Source organism: Myxocyprinus asiaticus, chromosome 3 (assembly GCF_019703515.2).
Source record: "Myxocyprinus asiaticus isolate MX2 ecotype Aquarium Trade chromosome 3, UBuf_Myxa_2, whole genome shotgun sequence".
Taxonomy (NCBI): Eukaryota; Metazoa; Chordata; class Actinopteri; order Cypriniformes; family Catostomidae; genus Myxocyprinus; species Myxocyprinus asiaticus.
In genome coordinates this window covers 29,125,610-29,144,613 of record NC_059346.1, presented here as the reverse complement: position 1 = coordinate 29,144,613, position 19,004 = coordinate 29,125,610, and the positions used below count along the sequence as shown (strand labels likewise).

At 38.3% G+C, this 19,004-nt stretch overlaps 1 protein-coding gene across 1 annotated transcript in view; it reads left to right on the top strand.

The window, feature by feature from the left end:
* Positions 1 to 19,004, top strand: part of si:dkeyp-72a4.1 (uncharacterized protein LOC100148058 homolog) — a 70,193-nt gene that overhangs the window by 29,205 nt on the left and 21,984 nt on the right. Inside the window, 2 exon segments of the mRNA XM_051662972.1 lie at positions 6,124 to 6,245; positions 14,567 to 14,697. Of these exon segments, the coding sequence (XP_051518932.1) occupies positions 6,124 to 6,245; positions 14,567 to 14,697 (253 nt within the window).

Here is a 19,004-nt window from a genome sequence, read left to right as displayed (position 1 = left end):
CGAATCTAAATTAAGGTCTGTGTGTGTGTGTGTGTGTGTTTGTGCATGTTGCTCTTTACACGCAACATTCCTTGACAGGCATCGATTCTAGAATTCCATTTTGTATACTGTGTATTAACTCAGTGCATATCTGTACACACCACTTATCATTTCTGAATCGCCTTTTCCTTTAAATACAATTGCCCATTAGTTGTCACACCATGGTGGGTGTGGGGAAGTGTTTGATTGGCAGATGTGCTCTCCAAATCCCATGAATTTAGTGTTTCTGGCCACCTACTTCCTTGAAGAACATTGAAGTGAATGCTATTTCCATCAGAATAAGAGCACTTTCACCAAGGGAACCTCTCAAGGTGTCAGATGGAGGTACTGGAGGAACTGAAAATGTTATTGCTCAGATATTTCTTTTATAGATCAGGAGACATAATGCAGTTCTCTGATATATTTGATTTAAGTATAAACTATCTATCAGATGTTTCTCCTAAAATCTCTTTTGAGAAATAAGAATGGACACAAATGTGTCGTGACCACGACGTGCCTGGAGACCAGCGACGAGCAGACGGGGTGCAGGATCTTGAGCCATGCCGGGGCAGGGTGTGCTGGATTGCCTCCGTCTGCTGCTTCTCCACCGAGAACTGCTGGGCAAAGTCCTCGATGGTGTCGCCGAATAGGCCCGCCTGGGAAATGGGGGCAGCAAGGAACCGTGTCTTGTCGGCCTCGCCCATCTCGACCAGGTTGAGCCAAAGGTGGAGCTCCTGGACCACTAGTGTGGCCATCGTCTGCCTGAGAGACCACGCCATGACCTTCGTCGCTCGGAGAGCGAGGTCGGTTGCTGAGCGCAGTTCCTGCATCAAATCTGGGGCGGAACTACCCTTGTGCAGTTCTTTCAACGCCTTGGCTCGGTGGGCCTGCAGGAGAGCCATGGCGTGCAGGGCAGAGGTGGCTTGTCCAGCAGCGCTCTAGGCTTTAGCCGTCAGGGACAACGTGAGCCTACAGGGCTTGGACGGGAGCTTAGGGCGTCCGCTCCAGGTGGCGGCGCTCTGCGGGCGTAGGAGCACCGTGAGCACCTTATCCAACGGGGGAAATCGCCGTATAGCCCCTGGCCGCCCCGCCATCGAGGGTAGTGAGAGCGGGGGAACTGCGGAATCGGGGCCGGGCAGTAAAAGGTGCCTCCCACGACTTCGTCAGCTCCTCGTGCACTTCCGGGAAGAATGGCACTGGAGCGGGGCATGGCAGCTTTGAGCGGCACCGCAAGCCCAGGAACCAATCATCGTCCCCGAAGGGGGAAGCCCAGCTGAGGCTTCTGCGTCCAACTGGACAAGCCCACTCTCCGATGCTGCGCTCAAGAGCTCATCATCTTCGCGGGCTCTGAATAAGAAGCCAGATTCAGCGTGAGATGAGCCGGCGAACTCATCCGGAAGCCCGATTGGGGCAGACGAGCATGCTGGGGAATAGGAGGTCTGCGGGGGGATACCCGGCGGAGACGATCCCATTGGGGTCCCCAAATCGCCCCCAGTGCTAGGCCTCATACCCGTAGGTAGAAGGACCGAGGCGGGGAGCCGCTGGGGTGGCTTGCTTTCTTACGAAAGCAAGCCGCAACCGCAACATTGCCATGGTCATGTTCTCGCAGTGAGAACATGAACCATCCACAAACGCTGCCTCCGTGTGGGTCGTGCCCGGACACGAAAGACAGCGATCATGACCATCCGAAGTTGAGAGATAACAACCGCAACCAGGAATAACACACAATTGGAAAGGCATCTTTAAAAAGACGCGTCTTTAAAAAGACGTTCTGTGTGTGCCGCTGTTTTAGAGAAATATATACTCTTTTAGAGGAGGAAAAGCTCTTTCAGAAAATATACTCTCTTGTTTTTCTGCCGTAGCGCCCAGGGGCGTTCTCTGCGGTGCACCAGTGCAGAGGAGGTAGAAGCCGCTGAAATGCACCATCAGATCCAGCAGAGGTGAATGAACAGTAGTATTCAGCTCAATCAGTATGACCATTCGGCTCCGAAGAGAAAATCTGAATGAGTGGTTGCATACCAGCTCCTTTTATACCCATATGTCCGGGGGAGTGGCAATTTCCACTGGCCTTTTATCAAAGACCAGAGGTGTCTCGGGCTCCCAAGAGTGACCCCTAGTGTCACTACATCGACACAACGTTGAGTGAGTGACAGATAGGGAAAGTCTGTGCTTCATGATCTTATGGTGTGTTGTTTATTGACAGACATTAGTAAAATAAAGAGTATTTTGGTGAGGCTTGCTTCTGTTTCACAAATTTGTTCAATTTTATTAACTGATTAGTTCAGTGACCCCTTCTGGAAATGTCACTAGGTTGCGACAAATGAGCGTCTTATGTGCTACGAGTGAGTCAGTGAATCATTTTGAGTCATTCATGACCGAAATCTACCAAGAGACTTTATAGTGTTTAAGCATTAAAAGAACAAAGCAGATCTATATTCTTCCTTCAGTCTGAGCATTATTTTTCATCCAAAAAGACATAATAGTCTAATAATATTGAGTTTCAATAACGTCCTTACCTTCTCCTTTATTAAAACTTGCATGGCTACAAATCTACTGACTTCAGTATAAGAATTATAAACACAAAGCAGATCTACGGTATCATTTTCCTACAGTAGCCTATTTAAACTGCTGAGCATGGCTTTTATCAGAAAAGACCACAATAATAGACAAATAATAATAATTTTGAGTGCTCATTTCACATGGGTTGAGTCGAGGCGCAACGCTCCGTTCAACGTCAGCGTCAAGCACCGCATTGCCCTCCACATGACAAGAGCCGGAGAAAGTGTCAAAGAGGGGCGATTTTACGAGTTTGCCACGTAAAAAAGCGGGAGGTGTGCACAATAAACTTTGAAAACATGTATTTGGAAGAGAGAAAAAAAAGCTTGCAGTTGCTTTGATAGCAGAAAGTAATAAAAGGACTCTTTTATGTTTAGGTCTATGCATTTTCTTGGTGAATTTAAATTAGTTCAACGACTGGGGTCTCTGATATTCGTAAAGGATAAGGTAATATTTAATTAAAAGAAATTATGAGACATTCAATATCTCTTCACAAATTTGGACAGTTTTTATATATTTCTTGTTGCTTAGTACTCTCAAAGTCATTATTGGTGAAGCAAAAACGTGTGTGAAAAACACTTTGGTGTAAAGTGGCGTCACTTCATAGACTTCAATGTATTCTGCAGCGCTGATGCGAGTTATGTGAAAGACCCTTAATGCATATAAATATCAGTCACTTTTGCACATTAATCATTGCTCTTCACAATCACAAAAGTGACCGATTATGGTTTCAAAACAGCGAATTTCTCAGAAAGATGAGGAGTTTGGATCCCTGAAATTATTATTATTATTTTTTTTTCATGCATTTATTTATTTTGTGGAATTTGATAATTTTCCACAGCACACCTGACAATCTTTCACAGCACACTAGTGTGCCACGGCACAGTGGTTGGGAAACACTGGTTTAGGCTTACATTGATGAAATGTTAAAATGGACTGACAGAATGCTCATTAATTCAGTCTCCATCTGTCAAAAAATTCAAATGTAAACAGACCCACAAAAGGCTTTGATTTGCTTTAAGATTGTGATTCTGTCTGTCTTGTCTATCTATCTATCTATCTATCTATCTATCTATCTATCTATCTATCTATCTATCGGTCTATTGGTCTATCTGTCGGTCTGTCTGTCTGTCTGTCTAACTGAATATATATGGCCATGTACACACTACAAGGTTTCGAGAGCAAAAACCACATTTAAATGCGGGGGTGAATCCCCTAAATTTTCATTCCATGTGTATACAGAATACAGAAGTCACTCCTGCAATTGCAATGATTGACAAGAGATAACCATAACAATGCTGCAGCGTCTTTCATTTGTGAACAAGAACATGAATGCCACCAGTTTAACCCCTTTTGTGTTTGTTATTTTTGAGCAAAGAGATTATCCACCAAAATCATATTATCATCTGGCAATATTTAGTTAGCTGCCGTCAACAGAATCGGCATGTTTGGTTTATTGCATGTCTAAGTTTGACACGGAGTGCCATTTTTTATTTTCCTGGTCAAAGGCTATGCCGACAAATCTATGCGATTTTCCCCTTGTGAAAATGTTTCTATTTTGCATTTTTCTAATTTAATCATTTATTTTTCATTACAAATGATATTAAACAGTTTGAGTGAAAATTTTGTGCAAAACCTGATGATTATGATATAATGTGAATTTTCACAGAGCATCTAAAATGCTTTAATGAAAGAAAACCTGTCCTTTTGTGTTATGAGTTAACAAAGTTAATGTCACAAATTTGCTTATTTGATGACTGATCACGAAATTGTGTGGGATCTTAAATATTTCTTATATTATGTCACTGTAATCATTTAATCACTAGCACACCAGCAACAGCGAGAGAGAAGCAGGCTATTTTATTTATATGACGTTTTTCGCACCTGCATTCCAATCTACATCTTGTAGCCTAATCCTTCCTCATGATCACGCAGCGTGTTTTCCTCAACTAAATGGGAGGCTAAACAGTATTAAAGTGTGACGAGAATCACGCTGTGCAGTCTGTTGGGTACAATGCAGTCTCGTCACATTTTAACTTTTTGTTTAGCCTCCCATTCAGCTCATAAAATTCGCTGCATGATCATGAGGAGGGATTACATCAAGATGTAGATTGGAATGCAGGTGCGGAATTTATATAAATAAAATAGTCTACTCCTCTCTCGCCGTTGCTGGCGTGCCAGTGATTACCCCTCCAAATGCCATAGGTTGCCGACCCCTGTCTAGACTGTAATGGACGGGTTACCCTGAGCCCGCAGGGCTGATGAGAGAAACTACAGCGGAGAGAGGCTGCAATATTTAAATGAATGAAGACACATACCTCTGTCTGTGTGATTTACGCTAGAAGAAGACAGACACATCTCACATTCGCTATTGATCAGGTCATTAACAACTAGTTGTTCAGTTTGGTTCTGAACACACTAAGTGGAATTTATGAAAAGGTGGATGTCACTTCATGAATTTTTGGGGAGTTAATTCAGTTGTAAAATGCGGTTGTCACTCCCGTAAATTATCGAACACTGCGTGTACAGAACAGGATTAAGCACTTACAAGGTGAACTAACCAACCGTATTTAGATGCATTGTGTACATGGCCTCTATGTCACAGTTTGTCTAACTATCTATCTAGCTAGCTGGCTGTTTGTCTTAGTGTAATTTCTGCATAACCATCAAACTTTCAACTTTTAAAACTACCATTAGTTCAAACTTTCAGATAAGGCTTTGTCAAGGCAACATCAAAGTTTGTCTTGACAAACATTACCTATCTAGTTAAAATTTTATTATACAACAGTTAGTTTGGGTCCACCAGTCTAATTAGACAAAAGACACTCCAAGAGTGCTGATATTTAGTATAACAACACTGTAACTGTTCACTATTTAGCTGTCTCACTCGAAGGCTGTGTGCTCCGGAGATCGCATTTGTCAGCCACATCCATCACAGAGGCTGTCTTGTTTCAGAAAAGCAATGTCCAATAGTAAGGCACAGTAAGTGTGACAGCTGAACTTCAGCACATTATTTATTTTGCAGTTCATTCACATATAAGCATCCAACAGTGTTGCTCAATGTTCTGAAACAAGATGAGGTTGTTAATGTCCCATGTTCCATATCTCCATATGAGACTTATGCATAAAAACAACACTATAACAGCTCTGTAATTTACTTTACCCACACTCTTCATTTCAAACTCAAATTAAAATGACAACATTTCTTGTTCACTTGGTGAAATATTTGGAAATCTTGTTGTGGCAAGAGCTCACGTGCAAGGGGGCTCATTTCCATATAAATGTATTCCGCCGCTCTTGTTTCATTTGGAAGGCATGTTTGCTACAGGTTCAGGAGCTGTTTGCTTTGCAGATCTTTCAGGGTTTTGTTTGACCTTTATAAACAGGTGGAGCAAATGGAAGGCACAGACTAGTCTGTAAATACAAAGTGAGGTTATATACTTTAAACAGGGTGACACCATAATCTCTCCACCTCATGTCTTTTGTAGTCTTTTTTTTTTCCAGCTGCTTTTTCATTGTCATTCTTATCATTTCTGTTCCTCCTTTCAGATATGAGGTGTCCTCCAGGCCACTGGATGTCATATGGTCACCCATGTGCTGAACATGCTGTGTGGAACCCCAAGTTCTGTGTGGTCACTGACTATCAAATGCTGCTCCTGGACAAGGAGGAGGTATTACACATACAAATACATACACACACACACACACACACACACACACACACACTCACAGAGAGACACACAGAGTCATGCAGGATGAAATACACGAGGGGACATTTGGAATTCGAAAAGTTTACCCACTGCTTCAAACCGTTGTTAGTGGAAATAAAAAATATTTAACCAAGTAGCATCTGCAAACCAATGATGTTAGAGCTTTTCTTTTAACTCCACTTTTCTGAGCCATTACTGCAATGACTTTTAACCAACTTGTGACAAGGTGATTTTTAGTGTATGTAGCAAGTCAGTTCCCCTCAAGTTCACACAGGTGCTCCAGCAGAGTAACCACAGGTGCAGTTCATCACATTAACTATAAACATGTTCCAATAACGTTTGACAACCACAAAGTGTCAAAATATCCTTTGTCCTAATTTTGAACAGTATATCTGTATGTTTTGCTTGAAAAGTGTGTTTGTGCTAAATTTCATTTGATGTGATAGTTTATAATATAATATAAGTATGGCATAAGTGTCTAAATGCTTTTTGGACCACTAAATGTAAGTCTGTATCTAGAAGAACCTGACACATTAAAATATTAAGAGTACGAAATAAACAGCTGGAATAATTGAAAGGCAGAGGCAGAAGATGGGAGAGTTTGTGAGAGTGAGAAAAATGCAAGCGCATGGGAGCGAATAGCGTGTTTGCTGTGTGTAGTTTGTCATCATGACATGTGCAAAGTGCGGTACATCAGCAGACTCTTTAAACTCCCAGAGCTCATGTTTCGCCATGGCAGCCAAGACACATGACGTCTCACAGGGACAATCAATAGATGGCCCCCACTTGCAAGGAATAGATGCTGTGTACCGTGGTCAATATATAATTTTCTGCTTCCCCATAGCTCACACTGTATGTCGAAGCCTGTGTTATCAGCCGGAGAGCAGCCCTGAAATAAATCTCCTCTCCTCTATTACTGAGCAGGCAGGAGTGTTGAATGGTACTCTGCTGAAAAAAATAGCAAAGACAGAGCAACAGTTCACTGAACAGTTGCATCACTTTTGCATGCTGTTTTTCAGTTAAAATACCTGTGTTTTATTCACTAATGACCCACAATCCAGTAGTGCTGCATCGTTTAAATTAAGACATTATCATTATTTACAGTGCAAACATGCTTCCTTTCTATGTAAATTAGGCAGATATATAGTGTATATATACACAGATCAGCCACAACATTAAAACCACCTGCCTAATATTGTGTAGGTCCCCTTCATTCCGCCAAAACAGTGCCAACACGCATCTCAGAATAGCATTCTGAGATGATATTCTTCTCAGTGGTTATCTGAGTGACTGTAGACTTTGTCAGTTCAAACCAGTCTGGCCATTTTCTGTTGACCTCTCTCATTAACAAGGCATTTCCATCCACAGAACTGCTGCTCACTAGATGTTTTTTGTTTTTGGCACAATTCTAGAGACTGTTGTGTGTGAAAATCCCAGGAAATCAGCAGTTACAGAAATACTCAAACTAGCCCATCTGGCACCAACAATCATCCATGTGATTATCTAATCAGCAAATCGTGTGGCAGCAGTGCACTGCATAAAATCGTGCAGATACGAGTGAGGAGCTTCAGTTAATGTTCACATCAACCATCAGAAAGGGAAAAATCTCATTGATCTCAGTGATTTGGACCATGGCATGATTGTGAGAGGTCAACAGAGAATGGCCAGACTGGTTCGACCTGACAAAGTCTATGGTAACTTAGATAACCAGGTACAATTGTGGTGAGAAAAATATCATCTCAGAATGCTATTCAGAGATGTGGGATGTCGCTGTTTTGGCACCCCGAGGGGGACCTACACAATATTAGGCAGGTGGTATTAATGTTGTGGCTGATCGGTATATATATATATATATATATATATATATATATATATATACATATATGTATATACAGTTAAAGTCAGAAGTTTACATACACTTAGGTTGAAGGCATTAAAACTCTTTTTTAACCACTCCACAGATATGTAAGCACAGCGTAGTTCTAGCGGGAAGACTAGCAGGTGTACATCATCGCACCATTAGCTAGGTAACTCCTAGCCAATCACATGTAAGCCATTGCTTTATAAGTCTGCTCACAATATATCACATTGCTGTTTTAGTGTGCTAACGCGGCAACCTCCACCACCACCAGTTGAGTCCCGTCCTGCATGGGGGTAGGCTCTTCGCCCCTGCCTCCTACCTCCAGCAGGATATGACGGTTCCGAGTACAAATTATTCAGACCACCAGACGGGGCTTACACCAAAGAGAGACATTACCTTTCTGTTTTATATTCATCAAATAAATGTCATCTTGAATTTCACTCAAGTCTGCGAATCTTCCTGATAGAAGTAATATTAGCAAAATATAGTTTTGGCAGGTAGTTTAGGACATCTATTTTGTGCATGACACGAGTAATTTTTCCAACAGTTGTTTACAGACAGATTGTTTCACTTTTAATTGACTATATCACAATTCCAGTGGGTCAGATGTTTACATACACTAAATTAACTATGCCTTTAAGCATCTTGGTAAATTCCAGAACATTATGTCAAGCCTTTAGACAATTAGACAATTAGCTTCTGATAGGAGGTGTACTGAATTGGAGGTGTACCTGTGGATTTATTTTAAGGCCTACCTTCAAAATCAGTGCCTCTTTGCTTGACAATCAAAAGTAATCAGCCAAGACCTTGTGGACCTCCACAAGTCTGGTTCATCCTTTGGAGCAATTTCCAAATGCCTGAAGGTACCACGTTTATCTGTACAAACAATAGTACGCAAGTATAAACACCATGGGACCACGCAGCCATCATACCACTCAGGAAGGAGATGCATTCTGTCTCCTAGAAATGAACGTAGTTTGGTGTAAAAAGTGCAAATCTATCCCAGAACAACAGCAAAGGACCTTGTGAAGATGCTGGGGGAAACAGGTAGACAAGTATCTATATCCACAGTAAAATGAGTCCTATATCGACATAACCTGAAAGCCTGCTCAGCAAGGAAGAAGCCACTGCTCCAAAACCGCCATAAAAAAAGCCAAACTACAGTTTGCAAGTGCACATGGGAACAAAGATCTTACTTTTTGGAGAAATGTCCTCTGGTCTGATGAAACAAAAATGGAACTGTTTGGCCATAATGACCATCGTTATGTTTGGAGGAAAAAGGGTGAGGCTTGCAAGCTGAAGAACACCAACCATGAAGCATGGGGGTGGCAGCATCTTGTTGTGGGAGTGCTTTGCTGCAGGAGGGACTGGTGCACTTCACAAAATAGATGGCATCATGAGGAAGGACAATTATGTGGATATATTGAAGCAACATCTCAAGACATCTGCCAGGAAGTTAAAGCTCGGACGCAAATGGGTCTTCCAAATGGACAATGACCCCAAGCATACCTCCAAAGTTGTGGCAAAATGGCTTAAGGACAACAAAGTCAAGGTATTGGAGTAGCCATCACAAAGCCCTGACCTTAATCCGATAGGCAGAACTGAAAAAGCCTGTGCGAGCAAGGAGGCCTACAAACCTGCCTCTGTTACACCAGTTCTGTCAGGTGGAATGGGCCAAAATTCCAGCAACTTATTGTGAGAAGCTTGTGGAAGGCTACCCAAAACGTTTGACCCAAGTTATTACAAAACTACTAAAAAAGTGCATGTAAACTTCTGACCCACTGGGAATGTGATGAAAGAATTAAAAGGTGAAATAAATCATCCTCTCTACTATTATTCTGACATTTCACATTCTTAAAATAAAGTAGTGATCCTACCTGACCTAAGACAGGGAATGTGTTTAAATGTATTTGGCTAAGGTGTATGTAAACTTCTGACTTCAACTGTATATATATATATATAATCTCTTTGCTTATCTGGAATTGCAGAATGCAAATTGCGTCCTGCACAGATTTGGTGGGCATGTTTGCGCTGTTTCTCTATTTTCAAGGATGCACGCCTTGTGAATTGGACTCTAAAACAATGCGGACAGAGCATGCAAAATAAATCAGCAGTGCAATTCTTAGTGAATACCGGCCACCCTGCCCCAGATTCTTTCCTTTGCCGGATATTTAATACAAAATGCAATTTCTTTTTTACTTCTTATGGGACAGTGTTTATGTTTGTTACATTTTTAATAGCTGGTTATACAGGGATTCTTAGATGTTGTCATTGATTGCAAGGATCTTTACTCAAACCATTAGTGCCTCTGCTAAAACATACTTGTGTTGAATTCTCATTAGTTTTTATCGTAATGAAGCACATTAGCATATAAAGATAAACCAGTGACAATTGGCAGACAAAAAAAGTTTCTCAAGCTATTATCCAAAGCTTGGGTGGTAATGATTTGGAGGAAATGAAAGTGATATCTCATTTAATGGAAATGACCCACAACTGGCCTGAAATCAGGAGCTGTGAAAAAACAAGACGGCTTTGGTTTCTCTTTAATTTAGGAAACTTTTGCTTCCTTCAGAGAGATTTTAGCTGAAAATTACACTTGGTCTTGAAATTTAAATTTTAGACATAGGCTAATAGGTTATAGGCTAATAATGACACAATCAAATGAACGCTAAAAGTTTGTTTATCATAACTGAGTTTTATTGTATTTTTTTTTAATTGGCTGTCATGGAATTAGCATCTAATTAAAAAAAAATGGGTGCAAAACAAAACAACTAAACTGCAATTTTCCACATATCTTTTCGTTTATAAATAAATATTAAACTAGCAAATCATTAGGTTTTGTCATATAATTTTTCACCTTGGCTTATTTCCTTGGCTCCTTATTTTCATAACTATTTTCCTCCAATTTTCCAGAGCACAAAAGCGTTTTGCTGCCATAAAATAGGAACTAGAATTTCAAAATAAAAGACATGAAAAACATGAACCAACAAAATACACATGACAGTGTCTAGCAATGTTTGAATTTTTGGACATTTTAACTGTCAAAAACCAGTAATTACCGGCTAACGGATAACCTGGTACACACACAATTTAATTGTGTTAACCTTATTTTGGAACAGAGCATAATTTTGGTTTTATTTTGGATTTACTATAAAATATTGAAAGAAATTAAATAGATGTAGGAAAATATTAGCATTTGGGGTGTGTGTGGCATTTGGAGGAAAAATGTCTTTAACAATGTGGTTTAAATGTAAAATTACATACTAGTTCCTATTTTAATCTTGTTGGCTTCCTATCCACCTTTTATTCAGAAATGTCTTTTTCACTGTTGTTAACCCATAGAACATACAAAAAATCCTGCACACTGTTGTTGCTTGCAAAAATTCAGCAATGCCTACGGCAATGAAACTTTTAAGACCTTATTCAGGCATTGGGGAAAAAATAAAATTGTATCTCAGCAACTTAACTGAGTGTTGTTGATTACAATTCAGACCATTCAGGTGCAGTTGATGAAACATATCAGTGTTTCCCCTAGGATTTTTTTCAGCAACGGTGCTGTTGTGCGAGCGTCCACAAGCCTGCAATGCCAGACCCTTGTTAACTCGTATTGGTTGAGGAATAGCTTAAAACAGGGTTGTCAAACTCAATTTCAGCCTGGGCCACATCAGGATTTATTTGTGCCCTCAAAGGGCCCATTGAAATTTGGCACCAGGACATGCTTTGGTTTGGTAGCACCCATGCATTTACCAATAATATTACTATTATGTGCACTGAAATGCACATTTGACAGTTCAGCATTGATTTTGAGGTTGGGATGCCAATGAAAATTATGATATTAAAAACAGTAACATCTTTGGAAAAAATAAACACCTAATTTTTATATGGCTAAATTGAAATATTCTGACAGTGTGACTAAGTTGTGTCTCCTTTACAGATTCCTTTTATCAGGCTCCTTAAACTACAGTCATCTCTTGGTTTTTCCGTAGGCAAACAAAACAATCAGAGAGCATTACAAGAGAACACATTACAGTTGGAAAACTGATAGCTTGGTCCATAATAATTATGAAAATTTACCATAGTCCTTCCATAATATCCATAGTTTTAACAATTATTTTTGTAATAAGTCCATGGTAACCATAGGTAAAACCATGCATGGCTCGTCACTACCATGATTGGTAACAAACTATATACCATAACTACCATAACTACCTTCTAACTACCATAGTAAATAGAGTACAGTTTGTGTTATTACAGTAAATCCATGGTACATTTTTGTAAGTGTTGTGATTTGAGAATTGAAAAGACTTCTAATTTATGTTTTCTCTTGTTTTCTTTGTCAGTACCATTTAGAATGTGGGGGCTGTTTGTTTTAAACTAGTTTCATCGCCGAGACATGAGAGTTTTGCAACAGACAATTCTGTACCACATTCAAACAGGTTTTGCGATCTCCGCTGCGCATCTCACTGGTTTACAAGCGCATTTAAAATAGTCTGTTCAGTTGAGACCAGTCCGCGAATTACCTCACCTCAGGTAAAAATCTGAATCGGGCGTTGGTATGTGACGAGGAGGAGGGCATGGCCGGGTCGTAACGATGGACGCCCTGCGCTGAATCAGCCCAGTCAGCCGGAAGAGGGATAAAAAGGAGCCGGGGACTCCAGTTCGAGAGAGCGAGAGAGAGACGCACGAGGCTGTGTGTGTGTTTGTGTGTGTGCAATGTGACTGCGGGGAAGCAGTGTGTTTTGTATTGTCTTTTAAGTTGTACAATAAATGTCTATGTGTTTTGTCAAGCCGGCCCCAGTTTCTTCCTTCCCATGCATTCTTTGAACCCAGTTATAAGCTATTATAGAATCATGAAGGCTGAATGTGTGCTGGACTGTGGGGGAAAAATGATTAGGGGAAAATAAGCAAGGTTGTATCGACAGTCAGAGCTGCCTTGATCTTATGCTTTTTTTCTGAATTCCTTAAAGGTGCATTCAGTAATTTTTCCTCAATAAAAAAGTTTTACTCAAAAAGAAATTAATCGTAATGTTGAAACATATGTATAAAATCATGAATATTCACACGAGTTGAAGCCTGTAGTCATATCAATAACCTTATAAAAGCTGTTTAATTCCACATTGAGAGGGTCCCCTCATGGGGGCTGCCACTTCATGATCACATGACCAGCTGAACACTACTCACTTAATCTCAGTATCCGTCCTGTTATTCGACACTCACTCATGGATTAAATCTGTGACTGAAAACAAGTGATTTTGGATGATGCTGCATCCACGCCCCTAGGTGTCATTGTTAGTCCAAATGACACTAACAAAAAGTTACTGAGTGCACCTTTACGCTGCTTTTGGTTTCTTTCAATGTTCAAAGAAGATTTAAAGGTGTGATAAATAAGGGTTTATTTCTTAGATTGCATTTTTTAAAGGTGCACTCAGTAACTTTTGTCTTTGTGTCATCTTGGACTTACATTGCCACCTAGTGGCTTGAATGCAGCATCATTTAAAATCCGTAGTTTTCGGTTTCAGATGCCATTGTAGAAATTAAGTATTTATAGTCAGCCATGATTACTTTAATCAATGAGTGAAAGTGTCAAATAACAGGATGGTTACTGAGAATAAGCGAGAAGTATTCGGCTGGTTATGTGATTATAACTTGACAGCCCCCATGTGCGGACCCTCTCCATGTAGAATAAACACAGCTTTTATAAGGTTACTGATAAGACTGGAGTCTTCATTTTAATGTGAGTGCTCATGATTTCCTACATATATTGCTAAATTACAATTCATGTCTTTTAGGATTACAATTTTTTAATGAGGAAAAAATGTAATCTAATCTGATAAATTCTAGAATAATTTTGATCTGTTCCTTATTTATTTGTTGTCATATTTAAGAATGATCTTGTACATTTTTGACAAAAAATAAATAAATAAAATATTGAGTAAAGAGGAACATATTCCTCTTCTAAACCACATCTTTATTGCATTATTACATGTTTTGATGTTTTGGTCTAATAATTAATTTGTGGATAAAGTACCAATTAACATTCCTTTTATTAAATAATGGTAAACTCATTAGACTAGTAAACCAGTAGTCTTTTGCTGTGTACAAGTGGGAAAGGAGATACTCTCTCTCTCTCTCTCTCTCTCTCTCTCTCTCTCTCTCTCTCTCTCTCGCACACATACACACACACACACACACACACTCACGCACACATTCAATAAGTAATTCAATTTAATAGAAGCCCTTGGATTTATGTACATATTCTGTCTATCTGTATGCTTGTATTTTGTTGTATTCTTCATTTCTTGCTGCCAGATTGTGTTTCTGACATGAATCTCATCGATTCATGAATATATTAAACTTGTGATGGGAAGGCAGCTAAAATGACACCTAATATTGTCTTTTTTTTCTCTTTCTTTCCTCTCAGATACACCCTCTGCTCCTGCAGGAGAAGAGGACTGACACTTGTAAATCCAGGAAGCTGCGTCGCACCATCAGTGTACCTGTGGAGACACGGTTCCCAGAATTCCAATGCCATCTATCAGTGAACAACAGTGAGTTGACCTGCCATTACACCCCACCTGTCCACATCATAGCCAGAAATCCATATATACAGTACTTTTTAAAGCTACTGGATCTGATTTCAGAATGTGAAAAGAGCTTCATTCTTGCAAAAGGCAAACATATTTTTGTATTGCGTTTACTGAGGAAACTAAATAATAATGCTGTAAAATAAGGTTATATTTGTTAACATGAATAACATCATGAACTAACAATGAACGTCAATTATTTACAACATTTGTTAATCTTAGTTAAGGCTGCACTATGTAAGATGTTATGGTTAAAAATTAACAAATTGTCATTATTGTTTGAGTCAATAGGTTTTGAAGAAACTACAGTTCAGTCAGTCACACTCACACAGCTCAGGGCAGAAATCTGGATGGATGTTTAACTGTTATCCGTTTGGCAAAGTTGTTTACCTGATATAATGCTTGGATATGTTTTCTGGTAGGGTTGTTGAAGCTAATATTGCTTGTCAAGCTTATATGAATCAAACAATCTACGTTGTCAGGGGAAGCTACTGTGACATGTTTACTAGTATTTATGACTTCTGAAATTGACTACTTGTAACTGTTTATTTTATCCCCATCATTACTGAATCCTTGTTTTATGTTTTTAGTTTACTGTGTTATTGTGAGCATTGCATATTGTAGTATTACGGTTCACTTGCATTATCAACTGAGGCTGTACAATAAAATATATATATAAGGCTGAAACGATTAGTTGACGTTATTGACAACGTTGGCAATAAAAAATTGTCGACAAAAATTTTCATTGTCGAGTAGTCGTTTGATCTCATTTAACGTAACATGAGATCACATTAAACTCTAATGATGACACGCGAGAACAGCACTGCAGTTCGCGCCTGACTGAGGAGAGGATGAATTACACAGCTCACAGTCCAGATGCACTCTAAACTTTCCAAACAGCTTCAGGTGATGTAGATCGCAAAGTATGAGGGAATTAGAAATGCAAAAATACAAAATAAGTAAATACAGAACACACTTGTTGCTGAATAAGTGGAGCTGGAGCTGCCGCTCCACTGAACCAAAACTTGCGTGTTGAGCGTCTTTAAAGGAAACACTCGTTTCATCTTTAATGCAGTTATATTTAATGCATTATAGCTTTATTAATGTTCAAATAATACGGAAGCAGATCATGTAAATAACTACAAACTCCGAAACTGTCATTTCTCAGTGTGGTCAGCACCTCTTCTATGAGTTGTGCAAAAAAAGATCTGGGGTGAGAGATTGAAACTGCACCCGGCTGAGGCACACTCTGTCAGAGCACGCTCATCCCTCGAGAGCACGTTTGCTGAAGCTAGATTATAACGTAATGGCTCTTGCGACTTATTGAATCATAATATATGTGAGAGAGGGTAGTCTTCGCCCCATTATACACTGCAACAAAATATGGTTTTGATTTGTTTTTGTTTTGGCTTGTTTTCCAGTATAAATATCTAAAACTGCTTTTAAACAACACACATTTTCTTTAGCAGCTATACTGCAGAAGAAAAAATCGTTATCTGAGAATGTTGAATATAATATGAAAAATACAAATATTTTAAAATATGTAAAAATCCTTTAAAAAAAATGCATTCACCTGGGATGCAGCATATAAGATATTTAGACTTGCTTTTAGAGAACAGATCTTGAATATAAGTGTATTTTGTCTTTACTGCAATTGCTGAAATATAACCAAGTGAAAAAATACACATATACAAAATACACTTATATTTAAGATACATTCTCTTAAAGCAAGTCTTAATGTCTTATATGTTGCTTCTCAGGTAGGCCTAAATGTATCTTGTTTCAAGTCATTTTAGACCATTTTAAATGGAAAACAAGACAAAAACACTTGATAACAATCTGATTTTTTGCAGTGAATTTCTTTACTGAATGAAACTTAATAAAACGTTTTTTTTTTTTTCTTTAATTCAGTGAATGTCATTTAGAGATATTTTTAAAAGATGATTTTGTCCTCTTTATTGTTAGTAAGCACGTTTAATGCAATCTTTTAAGTCTGGGCACAAGCTGAATAATCGGTTAAGAGCTAATGATTAATCGTTACAATAATCACCAAATAGTCGTTCTAATAATCATTAGATTAATCAATTATCAAAATAATAGTTAGTTGCAGCCTTAATAATATAACAATAATAAAGTCTTCCATTGAACTCGTATCAGCCATATCACGAGTATCACCTCTTAAATTGATAAGTGTAGTACAATACAAACATTAATAGTAGATAAAACACTTGAGAAATTGTTAAAATATATTGGTAGTGATTGAGTCACCTATTCTCTATGTAAAAGCGCTTTGAGTATAGTGTCAGAAAAGTGCTATAAGTGTAAAATTCATTCATTTAGAATATGTGAATACGAGTGTTATCATCATCAAAGCAAGTAATATTTCAATTTTAAATGTCATTAAATATAACATATTTAACATAATATCAACATGAAAATAGCACGTTATGACTCCGGCTCTGAATATCTCCAGTCATGATCACACACAGGCAAAGCTCAAATCATGAGATTCATCCGCCAGAAGAGCAGTGCCAAAACAGGATTCACGTAAAGTGTTCTTCCGCAAATTGCTTGCAATTTTAAGATTCAACCACAGATGTCGCTAGAGAGCACAAAGTTACATAGGGCAGCTTTAATGTTAATTATTTAATATACAATTGCTCAGTATTAGTTCATGCTAGTTCATAATGCATTAAATAATGTTAGCATATATACATTTTAATTTTAAAATATCATTAGTGTATGTTGAAATTAATATTAACCAAGATTAATAAGTGCTTTAAAAGGATTGTTCATTGTTAGTTCTTGTTAACTAATGCAGTTAACTAATATTAACAAATCTAACCTTTTATATGATAATTATACTTGCTTCAGTCCCTCATTGTACTGATGATATGTGTAGTGAAGTTAACTGCTGCCTCACTTAAAATACTTGCTTGAAAATTGTCATTTTCTCTTTGGCCAGCAGAGGATGATGTTTACTATTCTTCTAATGGTGGAAGTTTCTTCCAAAGCTGTGTTCTTACAGTTTTGATTTTCTGGCCTATTTAGATTTTATCGTCTAATTGTGTATTTATTTATTTATTTGGCAGGTTTTATCTTTGATGTGTGCACATTTTGCCTTTCCTCTGCACTACAAATCCATATCTTTTACCCCATAAAAATACTGCTCTGTTTAACATGGGCCCTGTTAAATTAAATCTAAATTCCTTTAAGAATGTGTTGGGTGTTGATCAGCATCAGTTGCCTTTTTGTATGAGCCTCCTTCTCCTAGGATGTAGAACCTGCATTTAAATACAGAATAAAGTACTTTTTTAGGGAATGAGATGTGTCTTGATGTAGATAAGCCTGATCTGGGATCACTGAATGTGATAGTGTGTTCTATGCAGGTTTGGGGAGTAACGAAATACATGTAACGGGATTACGTATTTAAAATACAAAATATAAGTAACTGTATTCCACTACAGTTACAGTTTAAATCATTGGTATTTAGAATACAGTTACATTTAAAAAGTATTTTGATTACTGAAGAGATTATTTTGCATTTTATTGTCATTTGTTTCATTTAATATTTAGTCCTTTCAGATGGAAAACATTTATACATATAAATGATGTGATCCAAAGAGCATTTGAACAGCGGTGAGACACTTTCTTATGATGTGTTACATTCAAACGAGCAGACAGAGAAGTAAGTTTGAAGTAAGTTTGGAGCACAAGAAATAGAAATAAACCTTGTGTAAATTGTCAGCTTTACGCTAAGCTAAAATGCTATTTCTAGCCATTTTACATGCACATGTTACCAGGCACGATCATATTTTTTTATCAGGAAAATTCTAGTAAGACCTTTGATATTAGGGCAAAAACCATATTCTTGATAATAACTTTTGTATTGTTTTCCTGAAAAAATTTCTAAAAATCCTTAAAACAAGATTTGATTTATCTTGTTTTAGAAACAACACTGCATAAGATATTTAGGTTTTTCAGATAATGTATTTTTAACGTGTATTTTGTCTTACTGTTCTGGCAGAGTTTTTATAGTCAAAACAAGTAAAAAAAATCTACCAGTTCTGAAGAAGTAATCCAAAGTATTTAGAATACGTTTCTGACCTTGAGAAATCGAACGGAATACGTTACAAATTACATTTTACAGCATGTATTCTGTAATCTGTAGTGGAATACTTTTAAAAAGTAACCCTCCCAACCCTGGTTGAATGATGGATTTGTGAATCAATATTGTGACTAAATATATAGAAAATCACAGTAAAACCTTATTGG